The 18586-nt window shown below is 41.0% G+C and overlaps 1 protein-coding gene across 1 annotated transcript in view; it reads right to left on the bottom strand.

Annotated features, from left to right (window-relative positions):
- Window positions 1-7814: 7814 nt before the first annotated feature.
- LOC135237959 (B-cell receptor CD22-like) overlaps window positions 7815-18586 on the bottom strand; it is a 174649-nt gene continuing 163877 nt past the window's right edge. Inside the window, exons 12-13 of the mRNA XM_064305555.1 lie at window positions 9062-9113; window positions 7815-8540 (exon numbers count right to left, since the gene is read on the bottom strand). Coding sequence (XP_064161625.1) covers window positions 8520-8540; window positions 9062-9113 — 73 coding nt within the window. The 3' untranslated portion in view covers window positions 7815-8519. The remainder of the gene's footprint in view (window positions 8541-9061; window positions 9114-18586) is intronic.

Genomic DNA, 18586 nt, shown 5'->3' with positions numbered 1-18586 from the left:
GTAATATTCCTCAATAGTTTTAACCAATAAAAATAAGGAGGAAGACTGAAATTGACTGCATCACACAGTGATGAACTGGATGAACTGTACCTTGCCTGGTGTGTATCTGTGCTTTGTGTCTTCTTCTCAGCACAGACCTGCTGACTTTGTAGTTTCATAAAAATACAGCCTGTGCTTAGGGGCGACATAGCTCAGGAGGTAAGACCGAGTGTCTGGCAGTCGGAGGGTTGCCGGTTCAAACCCCGCCCTGGGCGTGTCGAAGTGTCCTTGAGCAAGACACCTAATCCCTAACTGGGGAATGAGAGGCATCAATTGTAAAGCGCTTTGGATAAAAGCGCTATATAAATGCAGTCCATTTACCATTTACCATGCCTGTATGTAGCGGCTGCAGAATGGTTGCTCAAGGAGACCAGTCACACCAGGCTTCAGGAAGGATCTGCACTTTAATGGTCTATAAAGAGCAGCACGGGGCACGATCAGTACACAGTGTTAACCGACTCTCTCTCCTTCACCTGCACAAAAGCTGTCCAAGTTCTGCTTTTTTTTGTTGCAATACACAAAATAATACAAATAAGATAAGTGCACAGTGAATGCATGCCTTTGCATATAGCCTATATTTGAAATGAACAGTTAAATTAAAAACAAAAGAACTTGCAAATATCCAGTGAGTAACATTAATACCCATTAAAACAAAATGCAACTTGTTTTACTAGAGGTCTTATCCTTCACTTTACATATAGAATTAAACATCTTTGCAAAATAACACGTGCGCAATAAATAAAACCGATCTTTTCCTCCAAATTCAAGCTACTCATTCAGTGCAGTTCTTCCATAAAAGTACACGAAATATATCACAGATAACTATTTTAACACGGTAACATACCTATAAAGAGCAGCACGGGGCACGATCAGTACACACAGTGTTAACCGACTCTCTCTCCTTCACCTGCAGCGAGTTAGGAAATATGCAATTGAGGAGAAAATCTCCGACAGATTTAACAGCAATAATGTCCGTTTTTCTGACGAAACTCAATGACAGACTCAAGGAAACATTAGCAATGATGCATCTTTACATTTCCATGCACTTTAAACCAGGTTATATTACTTTTAAACACGCTAGATTATTCAAAGGAGAGAGAGTACCACAACACATCTTACCAGCACAAAAGCTGTCCAAGTTCTGGCGCGTTTTTTACAACTACGTCCCTTCTGCAGCTAATTGTGCGTCAATAATTAAAGCCGCCCCTGCAACAATAGGTAAACTGGAGCTATTTTCACATTCATTCCCTCAATATTAAATTGGCGATATACCAAAACTTTGACCCAATGAAAGAAAATATAACACACTGGTTTTGAGAATGTTCACCAAAAAATAAAAATAAAACAAACATATTGACTCAGCTACATGTACACAGAACTGTCCTTTGCTTTTCTGAACGGCTGGTACGGTTATAATAGTGAGAATATTCAGGTGGAAACTTGTTACTCAGAGTAAGAGAGCGTCTGCTCCTCCCTCTCTCTCTTTGGGTGCTCTTCTTCCTGCTGAAAAGTGGGGGGGGGATGAGTAACAGACCTTCAGGAGCTGTGGATCAGCCATCCCAGATGACATTTGGTCATAACATTCCTAACCGCTCCTCTGAATTAAACAGCAAAACTGTAAGATTACTGCATATCTCTCTGATATTTAATGGTGCATTTGTAAGTATATGTTTTCTCAGTGATGATTGATTTCCAGATGCTTTTGCATTGCAAACATTTACCTTGTGCACACCATGACAGCAAAGAGTGCAAAGTGAGGCAGGTGACTATAGCCTTCCTCGGACTGGGCACCAACCAAAACTGAACTTCATCCCTATTCCTAGAGTATCACAGAGTAAGAGAGCTGATCTCAGATCATGTTTCCTCTCTTCATATCCAAGCTTTATCCATAATGACCTAAAGGCAAAACTGATCCTAGATCAGACCTATTCTCTGAGACGCTTGATGGACCATAGAGTTGTGCTTGGAGGTTCTGGGCAAGTGAGTCATGCTTTCTAATCTGGATGATGGCTCCTGTGGTCCAGGCCATACAGTGTAGTGAGTGATACTATGACTCAGATACTATGACTCCAGGGGTGAGATGTGTTAAATTCTATATAATTTCTCAATCACTGTGATTTGTCTCATATACATTCAGAACCATTTGTTTCAAAGGAAAGTTTATAATGAAGCTGAAATCTCACACTGCGATTTTCTTTCTTTATTTGGAAATGAGTAGAAAACTGCATCGTTTTATGGGGGTTGGTAAATGGTCTTGATTTAGCATGGGGACATACAATGTAACAGGGCCATTTTTTATCATCTTTCAGGTGTCTATGGTCATCAGCATGTGTAACAGAAAGGTTAAAAATAGAAAAAGAAACACAGAAACCAAATATCTTGGTTGATTAAGAGTAACTATATTTTGGTATAAAACATCTAAAGTCCACAAGATATGTTTGTTTACCCTGTGCACACTCAGAATTACTACGCGTTTTACTTATGACATGTCCGTATCACCTGCCTTACTCATCATGTTAAATTAATTATGTCTTCATAAGATTTTCCCTTCACTGGCCAGTGACTGCTTTACTCAGTGTGTTACTATTGCAAAGGTTCCCAAAGACACTCAGGAGATACTGACTCTGCTCTGTGTGTCTGAAGTTGAGATGCACTGAAATACGCACACTGCACATCGAGGCATTTAGGAGGAGATCTGTTTGTCCCAATCACATTCTCTGCCTGACAGGTGTATTCTCCTGCATCCTGCAGTGTGATGTTTTTAATGGTGTAACTCCATTCTGATCCTCTCCATGAGAATGCAGATCCAGTCTTCTTAAACCAGGCGTATCTCTGCACTGGTGGGTTGGCATTATTCATGCAGGTCAGAGTCACTGAACTGCCCTCCACTATTTCATCAGATTGACTCACTGATACTGAGATGCTCTTAGGAGGATCTGAAAGAGAAAATAACACGTCCTGCAGTTTTATATAGATGTCACACTTACTCAGCTCAGTTAAATGAACCCGAGTATGGGTTCACACCCTCAGTTCTTCCAGCGTTTCAGGCTTAATGCACAGAAATGAAGAGCCACATATATGGAACTTCACTAGATATACATATACAATATATAAATTACATACAGGATATGGACTACACGAGTACATTACTCTATCATATATGCATATGTACTGTACATAACATATATCACACTGTTTAACATTATGTTTTTTAATGATATCACCCAGCAGTTAATCAAACTGTATGTTCTACTCCGTTTTAGCTTAACAGACAGGCTGCAGCATTCAGAAATATATGCATTGGCTATTTTCACTAAAGATGCTGCCCATCCAAGCCATTCTAAATTACAGTACAGAATTACTCACACAGCACTTTGAGATTAATATGAGGAGATCTGTCTGTCCCAATCGCATTCTCTGCCTCACAGTAGTATTCTCCAGCATCCCCGGATTTGATATTTTCAATGGTGTAACTCGATTCATATTCATTCCATAAGAGATAATATCTTCTATTCTTCCGAACCCAGCTGTATCTCTGCACTGGGGGGTTGGCATCACTGCAGGTCAGGTCACTGAACTGCCCTCCACTATTTCACCAGAGGGGTTCACTGATACTGAGGTGCTCTTAGGACGATCTGAGAGAGGGAACAATGATTTGTAATTTCATGTGAAATTTAAACCAGACTCAGGCATACATTGTATTTTCAAATCAAAGCATCATGGCATGTTTTCAGGTATTGAAGTTTAATCCAATGCTTTAATGTCAGAACATTTACATGCAGCATACAATTTAGCTGAAAATTAGAGTTGAAAACTTTCAAAACTGTGAGATTTGAAGAAGTTTGGCCTCTGGTACTCACATCTCACATTAAGAGCCACTGCAGGGGAATGAAGCTCATAGCCTTTCACAGCACAGGAGTATCTGCCTGCATCTTCCCTGCTGGCTGTGAACTGGTGTGCCTGACTGGTGAAGGACAGAGGAGATCCGTCCCTGTACCAGATGAAGGCTGGGCTGCCAGTCAGAGTGCAGGTGGTGCTACAGGTCAGGTCTGTCACTGTGCCAGAATTCACCATCACCTGTAGATCTGCAAATAGCAAATTAAACCTGTAAAAAAGCTTCCAGTCATACTTGTGGGAAGAAAATCCTCTGAGTTTATAGCATAGAATAATTACCCTCAGGCTCCTGTGGCTTGTTCCAGTGAATAAACCAGAATGTTTTCTGCACTGTGTGAGATGGGGGATATGAGTAAGTGCAGCTCATGTCTACTGAAGACCCCTTTAAGGCACAGATTCTCTCAGGGGTGTAAGTCACTCCCCATCCCCTCTGGCTCAGCACACCTGAAAAATACACACACACACACATGCAAACACACATAAAAGCACATTCACACACACACACACACACACACACACACACGCACACACACACGAGCACACATACACACAAACACATGTATACATAAACATACATACACACACATGCGCACACGTATGCAAATGCAAACACACACACACACACACACACACACACACACACACAAATGCACGCACGCACACACGCACCGGAATACAAGAAGTCTTGCTTAGTAGCTAACTTTGCTAGAATGCAGTAGCAAACCAAGCAAGTTAAGAGCAAGTGTCTGTGTCATTCTAAGAATGCAACATGCACAATCAATTAGAACAGCCACAGATATTTATATCATGCCTCTGTCTCAGTTTCATCGCTGAGTGTGAAGAGGAACTTCATCTTAAAGGTTCTCTCTTTTTCCCCTCTCTTTTCAGATGAGCGATGTTGCACTACTCTAAACTAATGTACTGTAGAACATTATTTTATATTAATTATATACATTCCTTAATGCAATTTCAATGTATTCACTTTTGTTGCTTCTGATTGAGTTAGAGAAGGGAGACTAATAAACAGGAACACATGCTGATAAATGCTGTATATGCAGACTGAAACATCTGAACTACATTTGGAAAAAAAACACACAAATCATTTACCTGACACAGAGAGGATGATTACCAACAAGGTATTGAAGAGCATGGCTGCATCAGATTTAAAATTTATACAATACACATATACAGTCTGATTATTATTACGCTGTGAAATGACAGCAGAACAAACTGTCAGAGTATTCTATTAATTAGCAGAAATACCAGAAAAACAATTACTACACAAGCACACACAGTGAGTTAATGTGCTGCTAATGTCCATAAATTGTCATGGTCCTGTTTTCCTGTCTGTGTTTCCCTTGTTGGGCCGCCAGATGGCGGCACTTCTGTTTTGTGTCCTGCTCCCCCCCTGTTAATTGTATGATGTTTTCAATTGTCTCGTTATCCCATCATTGTTCCCACCTGTGTCTTGTTATCCCCTCCTTCTGGTTTGATTGTTTTTTGAGTTCACCTGTGTCTTGTTACCCCTTGTCTATTTAAGTTCTTTGTCCCCTTGACTCGGGTGCTGGTTCCTTGTGTTTGTTCCCGAATTCTGTTTGTTGTAAACCGTATGTACCTGCCTGCATTTTGTTCCTGACTTGTGTTTTGTTTGACCTTCCCTTGTGCTCTGCCTTCCCGTGTTCTGCCCTGCCTGTGTTTTTGAGTTCCTGTTGTTTTCTGTTTCATTAGATTATTTTTTGAGTTTGTGTTTTTGCCCATTGTGGCCTTGTCTGTTCCCTACTTGTTTGCCTGTCGTGTTAGTAAAGTCTTTGTTAATTTTCCCTTTTGAGTTTGTGTTTTTTTTTTTTCCTCTGCGTTTGGGTCCCCCCTACCCGTACCGTGACATAAATGCTTTGTGTTTTATGAAGATCTCACAAAGATTCCAGAAAGCAGAGACTCAAACAGCCTTTTACTTGATGAATGATATTTGTATCGAAGGGGCAGCAATCATTTATAGTCCGAAAATGCATTTTATTTTATATTTGATTCCAGTTTAATCTTCTTGCACCTCAAAATAGTGTGACGTAGTTTTGACTAAATGAAATATGATAATGCACTTACCAGGAGAGAGTCCTGTTCTGGCGTCAGTGCTTTGCTAATGAGCCATTAGTATTAAACAGCCATGCAGACAGAGCTGTGTGGCTGAATGTGATCGCAAATACAATGCTTCACACTAAATATAAAAGTAGAATGTGTTATAGATCTGACTCACTTCCTGAAGGTGATACTCGTTTTAGATTGTATCAGATACAAACTTTTGAATAAAATATACAGAGTCGTTTGCTTTGTGTCTGGACTGGACCAGTAGTGCCTTGTCAAAAAGACTAGGTAATTTTCATTTCTTTGCCCCCACTGTATTATTGAAATTCAGATGTCAATAATTATGTTCATTATTGCATATTACTCTTATACAATAAACATAACTACTATGTTTACAAAACACAAACTGTTGCTAAGATCTGAGGCTTTGCCTATTCCAATACATCCATCAATCCATCCATTATCTATACCCGCTTATCCTGAGCTGGAGCTGGTGCTGGAGCCTATCCAAGCATGCACTGGGCGAGAGGCAGGAATACACTCTGGACAGGCTGCCAATCAATCGCAGGGAACACACACCATTCACTCACACATTCAAACCTATGGGTAATTTAGAGTCTCCAATTGGCCAATTTGCATGTTTTTGGACCGTGGGAGCAACCGGAGTACCCGGGGTACATGCAAACTCCGACAAAAGGCCCCAAGGCGAGATTCGAACCCAGTGCCTTCTTGCTGTGAGGGACAGTGCTACCCACTGCACCACCGTGCCACCCCTATTCCAATACATGTACAGTAGAGGATAATATAAAAGTGACTGTAAAAGGTGTGATAGGCATCAGGCACAATTAAACATTCATACAGCCAGGAGCCCTATACAAAATCCATTACCTAAACCAGATTAATTCCATTTAGTAAAAGATCTTACAAGAAATTGATCTGAAATGTACATACAGGACTCATCTATTTTAATAATTGCCTCATCTACAGATATATTGAATGTATTGAATCCATCTATCCCTCCTAGGTAAATTTTACTGCCACAAACAGCATGATTTATCATTGCTACCATATGTAGCTCAGTCGTGTTTATGTTTCATGCATCAAATTTTTGACATGAAGCCGAAACATCAACAAAACACTGCTGTAGCTTAGCCTATAACCCGCTTATTAACATAAAGATTGCACGCACTGTACTTTCACAGAAGATGAAAGGAGTGGACAGGCGTAGTTTTCGTATCTTTGTGTATCGCAGCAGTGCAGTATGGTGGTTTGGGGGTCCAGAGTGTGGCTCTGGGAGCTCTGAGGTTGCAGTTTCCATCTCCACCTGGAGCACTGCTCTGGGGCCTCAAAGCGGGTACTGTGAGGTGCCCCTGCTTGGCTCTTTTGTGCAGAGGAGTAGCGGGCACGGCTGTGGGTGAAGCTGCCTAATTTCAGACGAGTGCCACCCTGACCACAGACAGTTAAAGCGCTGCTCACTTCCTACAGCCTGTACTATTCTTTATTTTATTTCACATCTCTGTTCAGTTCTGCTGGTGCAGCACTGTTTCTGTCGTTGATGTTCATGCGACCTTTTAGAACTTTGGTTTTGCTTTGCCAGTTATACGGTCCATAATTAGTTGAAATTTCAATGCTGATATTTCATAAGGATGACTTTTACTACATACAACCTCTTGTACGGTATTGTGTTAGTTATTGTATCTTTCACCATTTCAAAGAGATGAACTAGATCCTCACATGTGAAAAAAATGGAACTTATTATTATTTATTATTTATTTATTTATTAATTATTTTTTTTGGGGGGGGGGATATGCAGGCAAAACATAATGGCCATATGTAGAAAATAATGATAGTATTTTTCAGAACATAGGTTTGAGTGCTTTAAAATGCTCAAATAAACCGTAATACAGTAATACACAAAATAAAACAATGTATGTAAAGAAAACAACTAAAAATATGCATTATTTCAAATAGCTAAACAGACAGAAACAGTAAATATGGGCTCAATACAACAAGGCAATGTAAAACGTGAAACAAAAACACTGTTTTTTTTGCCTTTAAAGTGACTTGCCTTTAAAAGTGACTTGAGAATATAATCTACATTAATCTGCATTATAATCTTCCCATTCAATGTGAGAGAATATATGCGCATGTACATGAGTTATAAGCATGTGTGTAACAGAGTTATATAAACGTGTAACGGTGTCACAGGAGCATGTCTGCAGCAGGGTTACATGACAATGCATGTTGCAGCAGGATTACATGAACATGCATGTTGCAGCAGGGTTACAGTACTTGGGAAAAATCCTCCACCAACAGCTCTTCATAAGATGGAGATTCTAGCAGAAACAGACAGCAGTTCTGTAAAGTTAAAGACAAAAAGCGACTCTTTCACCCTGATCTCCACCATTTCTCATTCTCTGCAGATTCTCTCCTCTGTGTGTTTTAATCCCACACTGAGGCCTCGTCAGCTCTCTGAAGCGCAGAGTTTGTGTCGCTGGCTGCGTTTGTCACTCTCTGAAGGCTCTGCTCTGAGGTGAGACACAGGAAGAGACTCAGTCACACATAAGTGCGCCTCCAGTTGCACTGTTAAAAGGGAACCAGAGTGGCCACACAGTCCCTTGCATTCCCTATCCACTCTGTTAGTCCCGAGAACGGATTCCTCTGTTGACTTAGTGGATTATATATCTCAGAATCACTTGAAGCATTTACACTACAGAAGTATATTTTTCACATTTCAAAAAATCACACTAAATAATTTCCACAGATACATGTTCAACATATTGAGAGTTAAGTGGGGAATATTCCTCAATAGGTTAAACCAATAAAAATAAGGAGGAAGACTGAAAATGACTGCATCACACAGTGATGAACTGGATGAACTGTAACTTTCCTGGTGTGTATCTGTGCTTTGTGTCTTCTGCCCAGCACAGACCCACTGACTTTGTAGTTTCATAAAAATACAGCATGTACACAGAACTGTCCTTTGCTTTTCTGAACGGCTGGTACGGTTATAATGGTGAGAATATCCAGGTGGGAACTTGTTACTTACAGTACGAGAGCGTCTGCTCCTCCCTCTCTCTCTGTTGGTGCTCTTCTTCCTGCTGAAAAGGGGGAGGTGGGGGGGGGGTGAGTAACAGACCTTCAGGAGCTGTGGATCAGCCACCCCAGACGACATTCTGTCATAACATTCCCACCTGCTCCTCTGAATTCAACGGCAAATTAGTAAAAATACTGCATATCTCTCTGACATCTAATGGTGAATATCTATAATAATGTCTTCTCAGTGATGATTGGTACCCAGATGCGTTTGCATTGCAAACATTTACCTTGTGCACACCATGACAGTAAAGAGTGCAAAAGCCACAGAGATTCCAACAACTGTCCATACGAGCACTGTCTTATCTCCTGCTATAAATAAACAGATATAGCATTTCAATTTACATTGAATTCCCTATTTTCTTGTTTTAGTTTACATTGTTTAGATTTAGGTATAGCGGCTGTGGGATGTATTCTTTTATTTTACTGTTAGTATTCCTGTATATTGGTCATCTGGGTCAGGTATCTATGGCTATCTGAGTATGCAGTACTCACAATGCACAGCAGAGGGCAGTAGCGGAGCTGCTTGGGAAGGAAATGGGATGTCTCCGTGCACAGTTCAGTGTTTGCCAAAGCAGTGAAAGTGAAACATGTTACTACGAAGTGATCATTCTTTTGTGCATTGTATTGGATATTGCAGGTGAGATAATGGTTTATAAGTGATGCAGCGCCACTGTATTAGGAGGGAAATGTGTATAATGTGTTTTGAGGAACTAGAGTGTTTTGACTAAGTTAGCTAACGTGGCGCATGTGGAGTGGGGCCTAGCAATATGATTAGCCATAGCAGAGATGTAGCTAGCTACTTCGCGGGAATATCGTTCGCCTACCTGATGTCAGTGATGGATGTATGGGATATGACCAGTGTAAATGGGTTATTGAGATAATTATTATTATTTTAGTTAACAGGAAGCGTCAAAACTCCGACCACAAACGTTAACCTGAATCGCAGACAATCCGTGGCGTTAGCTCCCGACCGAGTACTCGTCCTTATAACGTATACAGTAAATGGTACTAACGTTAGCTAGTAGGTTATGTGTTGCAGGGCTACGACAATAGCAGCTGCCAACGTTTTAATTGTTTCTTCTGTTTGCGATGAAGGGGGCAAATTATCAAGCGAGGTATCCAAGTAGTTACGTTATAACTAGTTGGTCAAGTTTAAATCACATTAGTGCTATTATCACTGGTTTCTAACAGCCAGTTAACCAACTTTCTGCATGACCATCGTGTATTCAAAATGACCAAACTGTCAGCTTTTCATTACTCCTGCAAGCAAGCTAGCTAACAGTTGCTTGTGAAGTTAACTGGTGCTGTAGAACATAAACAGCTTGCAGATGGTTTATTGAAGTTCTTCTTCTTTGGTGTTTATTGGCGGTGGTATTCCAGCGTATAGGTGCATTACCGCCACCAACTGGACTGGAGGGTGGAACAAGAGGTGTAAATAAGTTAGTAATGTTAATGTGATGATAATATAATAACTGTGTTATTATTTTGGTGCACAGAGTTGAGTGTTTGCCAAAGCAGTGAAAGTGAAACATGCTACTACGAAGTGATCATTCTTTTGTGCATTGTATTGGATATTGCAGAGTTTTGATAAAGAACCCTCAACAACATGCGTGCTTTAAGAGTCATCTTAATGAGTGTGCAACATATAGCAGAGACTTTAATCCAGAGTTGTGTAAAATAAGTGCATGCATAAAGGTAGGAAGGTCAATGCAACACTCAGAAAATCAATCTGCATCACCGCTTTTCAAAATTAGTAACAAAGGACACTCAGTAAAGTTAAATGCATGAGTTTGTCCTCAAATACTCACAAAGAGTCACTGCTGGGGATGGGAGATTCTCTTACTGCACAGGAGTAGCTGCCTGCATCTCCACTGCTGGCTTTGAACTGAAGGTAGTTATGATTTTCATATTTCTGGGCGGTGTAAAACGGAGATTGTCCATTCTTGTACCAGATGAATGTTTGGCTGCCAGTCAGGCCAGTGCAGGTGATTTTACAAGTTTGTGTCACCCACTCTCCCTCTCTCCTTATGTCAGACTTCATTTCAACCTTTACACCTGAGTGAGAAGAAGAAATACAATAACACAATATACTGAGTTATTCAACAAAATTCCACATTGTACAGCACCCACAATAAATGTATGAATGCATATTACTGTAAATGGTCCAGCATTTCATTTCAATTAAAGATTGAAGTCAACTGAGACCCCAAAATCTCAATCTGTCTGATAATGGAATGCTTGTTCTCTGGATTGGCTGGCATAACGTGGTGAAAACATGCAGTCATTCCCCACTCTTTTAAAAATTATTTGGTGGCTGATAATGGGTGATACCGCCAACTACAGGGCATTGTATTATCTCATAAAAAACACATTTTCAGTGTACAAAAATGCCAAGTTACTCACACATACAAAGCACTGTCTATAAGTCATTAATTCAAACTGGCTAAATCTAGGCCTGCCATTAAAAGTATTGATATCAAAATGATGCCAAGTTACTGTACTACAAACTATATAGGATATCTTGCCTCACTGAAATTAAAGAAGCGGTATTCCAAAGCAATGCTGCGCAATGTTTTCTTAAAGAAGGCACAAGAAAATTCAGACATGCCTGCGTCTTTTATCATCTGGCAATGTAGCACCTTACGCCTTTGCACTATACAGAGATGTACGATGTCGTGCTTGGACAGCATGGTTGGACAGGCCAATCCGCTTCTTGGGCGGGCCGAATGCTACACTCTATTACTACAATGGAAATGTAGGTATAGAGCCTAGCCAAACAGATATCAGAGGTTTTTGGATAAGGCATTATAATCTGACTGCATGTTCTTCCCCTTTTCAGTTTTTACAGACAGGCTGCAACATTTAGAATTATATGCATTGGCTATTTTCACTGAAGATGCTGCCCATCCAAGCCATTCTAAATGACAGTACAGAATTACTCACACAGCACTTTGAGATTTATATCCTAAAGTGTGATGGTTTTAATGGTGGTAACTGTGCTCTGGAACACCTGTCACTGAGGATACAGTTCTATTATTCTTATACCAGGTGTATCGCTGCACTGGTGGGTTGGCATTACTGCTGCAGGTCAGAGTCACTGAACTGCCCTCCACTATTTCACCAGAGGGGATCACTGATACTGAGGTGTTTTTAGGAGCATCTGAAAGAGAAAAGGTCCTGGCAGTTTTACTGTGGCAGTTCAAAGTAAATGCAAGTTCATTGTGAATTAAATAAAATAAATAATATTTGAATAAAAATTCACACATTAAACATTATCATATATCTGTAAGGATAGAATGGACAATTACAAATGTGTATTATAATGACATTTTGTTTGACAGCTATTATTCAAATGCAATCTTTCCAATGAGGGCATTTTAGGATTACCTTGATCCGACATTGTTTGTAAACACAATAATTTCAATTTCCTAATCACTATCTGCAGGTTGCTCTTCTGCCCTGTTCTCATGTCTTTTAAAGCTACATTAATGTTCAGCTGCATCATCGCTTTTTCAAAATGAGTTACGTTGTTATGAAATATTCGGTTGTCATTCCATTTTAAATTACTAATGCTGGTTTTGCGATAGGGGATGAATACCGCATGGGGGCCCCCTGGTGGCCACGGGGGCCCTAAGCAGCCGCTTAGTTCGCTTATGCCTCGGGCCGGCCCTGCATGCATTATTTCCCAATAAAACAGAATGTGGGCAGACACTCACATTTCACATTGACTGCAGGGGAAGTCACTCCTCCTGTAGCACAGGAGTAGAGATCTGTATCATCAGTGCTGGCTAAATTGAGAGAGTATTTATACTCATAGGGCACAACTTTTCCATTCTTGTACCAGGTAAAGGTTGGGCTGCCACTCAAAGTGCAGGTGCTGCTACAGGTCAGTGTTACACTCTGTGCCTCATTCTCTGTCACTTTCACCCGAAGACCTGCACACAAGAATCAACATGATAAAAAGACCATTCTGTTTTCTATTAGAAAATAATTAGGAGTATTGCCAGTTAATAGTATAAAAAGCAAGTTTAGAATTACCTGTAACTGTCAACGAGACTCCAGAATGACCAGTATATTTTCCACCATAACGGTCGGGCAGGAACTTGAAGCGATATATTGCTGAATCACTTTCTCTCAGCTGGTTTATTCTAAAAGTGCAGTCACTGTTCTTATTCCCCAGGTACTCCACACGGTCAGAGTACTCTGGGTCCTTGGACAGGTCTTCACCCTCCTGTTTACTGTTCCAGTTGTAACCCGTTAGAAAAAATAGCAACGCTTTAAAAGGGTCCTGTAGCTTTAAGGAAGAGAGGCTCCCTACCTAACGGGTTAGGAGGACTTGTTCTGCATCCCTCATTAGTTTTATTGGCTGTAACAGGTAGTAATGTCTTAAGATTATTCTGGAAAATAGTTAGCCCCGCCCACTCCCAGGGACTTGGTTGAGACTGTTTGTCGCACAGGAGAGAGTGCACAGCAAGAGGGGAGAACGGGAGAGAGAAAAAGACGATCAGAAGTAGAAAATCATAATTATTAATTTAAGCGGTAAACCTAAAGAGCAGCTCCTTAAATGACCCAGGGACCAAATATTTTCCAGATCGCACACTTCAATTTCTTTCCTTGGGATCTTTTTCCTTGCGTTTACATGTTAAAGTTTTGCTAAAGTATCTTAACTGTAGCAGCAACACGTGTGCTATTAACTCCGTGTTCCTTGAAAATAGCGTTAGCCACACTGGGCATTTTTCAGTTTGCACACTTCAGTTTCTTCCTTTGGGATCTCGGTGAGTTTATATTTTAAATTTATCTAAAGTATCGCCATTGTAGCAGCCACACGTGTGTTATTAACTCCGCGTTTCCTTGAAAATAGCATTAGCCACACGTGGTATGTATAGCTATTGAGTTTCTCTCACATAAAGTTGAATGTTGCTATTTGAAAGCGTGAATGGCACTGTTATAGTAGTTCTATCATACGTGTATGAATGTGCCATGTAATCTTGTTGGAGTTAGCTAATGCAGTACTGTTAGAAACCATGCACTAGCACTTAGCAAGTGCACTACAGTGGTGTATATGATGTAGCCATATCTTCCATTGTGCATGACAATGCAATAGGGTTAGTTCACATGCATTTAAATGATTTTACAATCAACTAATGATTTACTTGATTGTTAAAGGTTTATTGCCATGTATTTATATTGAGTTCATGGTTTAAACATGATTTGCTATAGTTACATGGGAAAATACCTTGATCATAATTCATGATAAATGGTTAAAGAGTGATAGAATATTTGATAAAAGGAAACTGTACAGTTGAGCATTTATAAAGAGTACTATTTGGTTTACTGGTAACACTTTTACACTTTTGAGGTTACAATGATGCCTTAAAGAAAAGAACTAAGATTGAGAAAAGTATGCAGTTGTTATAATAGCCTGTTATCATACAGGCTGGATTTTTGGATACCCTAGAAGAAACCTGTGAACCTAGGATTCTCTCCCTGACGAGGGAGATGGCGAGCCGACCAACTTGACCAAATTGTTTCATTTTCACCCATTGAGGAAAAACCCCCCTTTGATTACCCCCTTTTTTTCCCCCAAAAACTCCACTCCGGTTTTGGGTGGGAAATTGTGTTTGGGGAAATTACATTTTTTTTTGATATTTTTTTTTTAAAAAAGGGGTTGCCCCCAAACCCCAAAACAAAACGGGATTTTAAAACCCCCAAATTTTTGGGAATTTAAAAAAACCCCCTGAAAAGAAGACATTTAAAATTAAGGGAAAGTGAATGCAGTTAAAACCCTCAGGCCCATTGTTTAAAAAGCAAATAAAATTTTGGTTGAAGGGTGAAAAGAAAATGCTGGCTTTACTTTGGGGGCCTTTACACTTTTTTTAAAATTTTAAACCCCTTTTGGGGGCATTTACTTTCTGGCTCCGGTTGTTAATTGTGTAAAATCTCATCATTAATAACGTTTCCCAAACGAACCTAGCTTTAACCCGAAAAAAATTTCCCTTTATGTTAACTGCCCTTTAGGGGGGTTTTACACAGTCAAAAAATTTTTCTCTGAAACGGTGTGAGAGGGGGGGATATGGTAATTTCCCGTCAGCTATGAAAAAACCCTTTTTAAGGGCCCACGGGTTTTTCCCCGTGGGGTAAGCCAAATCCCCACCCCCACTGGCTAAACCCCCTGAAAAACCCCCAACCCCACACACACACACACACACATGCGGGCCCCCAACAAAACACGCAATACACCAACACGCACGAACGGGCCCCACAAACCCCATGCGAAAACCCCTACCACCCAACAAAAAATTTATAAAAATATACATAAAAAACCCACAACACACCCACATGCCCCAAAAAACACGGCACATACCAAAAACCCTGCCCCAAAAAAGCCCTTTTTAAAAACAAGATGTGTTGGAAAATTTTGCGCTAGGGATACAATTAAAAAAACTTTAAAAAAAGTCCCTAATTTCCCCAAAAAACCTATGGAACTAAATTTTAAATTTGAATTTTTTTTAAATACAAAACTGATTAAAGAAAGGAGGGGCCTTTAACCCGCCAACCCAAGTGAGATTCGAAGGACAGGAAGTTTTGCTTGTACTACCTTTTTGGGCTGGGAACCCGTAGCAAAAAAAGCAATTTAAAGAGAAAAGGTCCTGTGTCATTCTAAGAATGCAACATAAAAATAAACCAGCTCTGTTTTTTAGAAAAAGCCAAGATTTTATATCATGCCTCTGTCCCCAGTTTTAAAGTTTGGGGTGTAAGAAAAACTTTCATTTTAAAAAAGGTTTGGGTTTTTTTCCCCTTTTCGTGAGAAACTTTCCCACAAACTTTTAAATGGGGGTATTTGTAAACATTTTTTGTTATATGAATTATTACATTCTTAATGCAATTTCAATGTATTCCTTTTTTTCTTTGTTGATTTAAATAAAGGGGGATTTAATAAATGGGAAAAACCCATGCTGTAAATGCTGTATATGACGACGGGAAAACATCAGAACTACATTTTGGTAAAAAAAAAACCAAAAAAAACCAAATTTTTACCGCACAGGGGAGGAGGGATTCCCAAACAAGGTTTTGAGAGCAGGGGCCTGCTTTCGGGATTGGAAACCCCTTTTATCCAAAAAAACAAATACGGGGTTTTGATTATTATTTAAAATTGTAAAAATTTTAAACCAGTAGAAAAAACCCTGTCAGAGTTTCTTTTTTTTTTATTTGCAAAAAATACCAGAAAAAAAACAATTATACAAAGCCCCAACACGGGTGAGTTAGTGTGCATGCCCCCCCCCCAAAAGGGGGTTCTTTGGGGTTTATAAAGAGGCTCCAAAGTTTCCGGGAAACCCCAGAGACCAAACAGCCCTTTTACTTGAAAATGAAGTAGGGAAAAGGCCGCAGAAAATCTTTTTAATTAGTCGGAAAATGCATTTTATTTTTTTTTATCCCATTTAAATTTCTTTTTTGCCCCACAAAATATTGGTAACGTAGTTTTGACTGAATGAAAATTTTAAAATAACTTAAAGGGGAGAGATTAGGGATCGGGCCTCGGGGCTTTGCTAATGGACCATTAGTTTTAAAAAAGCCTTTCAGACAGGGGGGGGTTCCCGGAATATTTTCGCTAATGAAATCTTCCATTAAATAAAAAAAGTAGAAGGGCAGATCTGCCCCCTTTTCCTAAAGGGTATCCCACTTTTTGGGATTTAATCGGATACAAGCTTTGAAAAAAATATACAGGGGCCTCCCTTTTTGGGGGCCTGGACTGGACCCATAGTCCCTTTTCAAAAAAACGGGGGAATTTCCCTCATTTTTTTTGGCCCCCCCCTTGTTTTATTGAAATTCAAATGTCAAAATTATGTTTTTTTTTTGCATTTTTACGTTTTAAAAAATAAACAAAAAACTACCAGTTTACAAAAATGATTCCGGTTACAAACACAAAGTTGTGCAAAGATCGAGGGCTTTGCCTTTACAAACATCCATCAATCCTTTCCCTATCTTTTAACCCCCCTTACCCTGAGCTGGAGCGGGGGCGGGAGTTACCCAAGCATGCGGGGCGGAGGCGGGGAAAACACATCCACGGGTCCTCAGTTTGGGGGTTATCAGCCCCCCTCTGTTCCCGGAACGGGGAGGGACATCGGGGTTCCCGGGCCCCCGGGTTTCCCTTGTCGGCGGTGTGGGGGCGATTTGGAAAAAAAAAAGTCCCCGGTCGCCCTTTCGTCCTTGCTAGCAGAAAAAAAATTTGGGCAAACGGGCGCCCCCGGGCCCCGTCCCTTTCCCAAATCGGGTTTTTTGCCCAACGGGCGTGGCTCCATTTTGGGATCCCCCCCTCCCGGGTAAAAGTCTCGTGAGCTCGCCCTCGCTGTTTTTGGGGCCCCTTTGAGACCCCATCCGAAAGGGTTAGACCCTGTTCATGGTGCCTGCACTTCCTCGCTAAAGGGGGGGGGGGGGGGGGAAGGACCCCCGCCCCCGTTTTCATGTCCCCCCGTCTGAACCCGGGTTTCTCGTGAGCGCTTTTGGCCCCGGGCGGCCACCCGCCCGCCCCCCCCTGGTCATTGAGGGGACCGGGTGTTTTGCAGGGCGTCCCCATTTGGCTGAGAGACGAGTGGGCAGGGGGGTTCAGTTTCTCAATTGACTGGAGGGCTAGGGCCCAACCGGGGAAAGCGCTTTTGGGGTCCCCTTTTGGGACTTTTTTGGAAACCCTGGGGCTTATTCGGGATTTTTTGGCCGGCGGTGTTTAGGCCGCTCCTTAGAGGGGGGGAGGGGCTACCCCCTTGGGCCACTGGGGGAAACTAATATTGTACACGCTGATGTAAATGTAACACATCTACTACGGTTAGAATCTAACTACTCTGTGTTTTTGTTTCCAACATAAATCATAGCACGACAATCTCAGCTCTCCCCAATGAGACACTCTGGTCTATCCAGTGAGACGCTCTGGTCTACTAACCAGTGAGACACTCTGGTCAATCCAGTGATACGCTCTAGTTTATTATCCAGTGAGACACTCTGGTCTATCCAGTGATACGCTCTAGTTTATTATCCAGTGAGAAGCTCTGGTCTATCCAGTGAGACACTCTAGTTTATTATCCAGTGAGACGCTCTGGTCTATCCAGTGAGACACTCTAGTTTATTATCCAGTGAGACGCTCTGGTCTATCCAGTGATACGCTCTAGTTTATTATCCAGTGAGACGCTCTGGTTTATCCAGTGAGACACTCTAGTTTATTATCCAGTGAGAAGCTCTGGTCTATCCAGTGAGACACTCTGGTTGCGGCTGTTAGCAGGTTGAACAGAGGGCCGGAGTGGTTGCAGGTTTTTTGTTCTTGCCCAGGCGTAAAGACACCTGATTCTACTCATCAAGGTCTTGATTGAAGACCATGATGAGTTAATTAGTTGAATCAGGTGTTGTAGTGCTGGGCTAAACCAAAAACCTGCATGGAATGGACACTCACCTGACCCCAATCAGAGAGAGAAGTCTATAATAAAAG

This window comes from Anguilla rostrata, chromosome 1 (assembly GCF_018555375.3).
Source record: "Anguilla rostrata isolate EN2019 chromosome 1, ASM1855537v3, whole genome shotgun sequence".
NCBI classification, from domain to species: Eukaryota; Metazoa; Chordata; class Actinopteri; order Anguilliformes; family Anguillidae; genus Anguilla; species Anguilla rostrata.
Note: the sequence above shows the minus strand (reverse complement) of the source record. Positions and strands in the feature narration are given on the sequence as shown.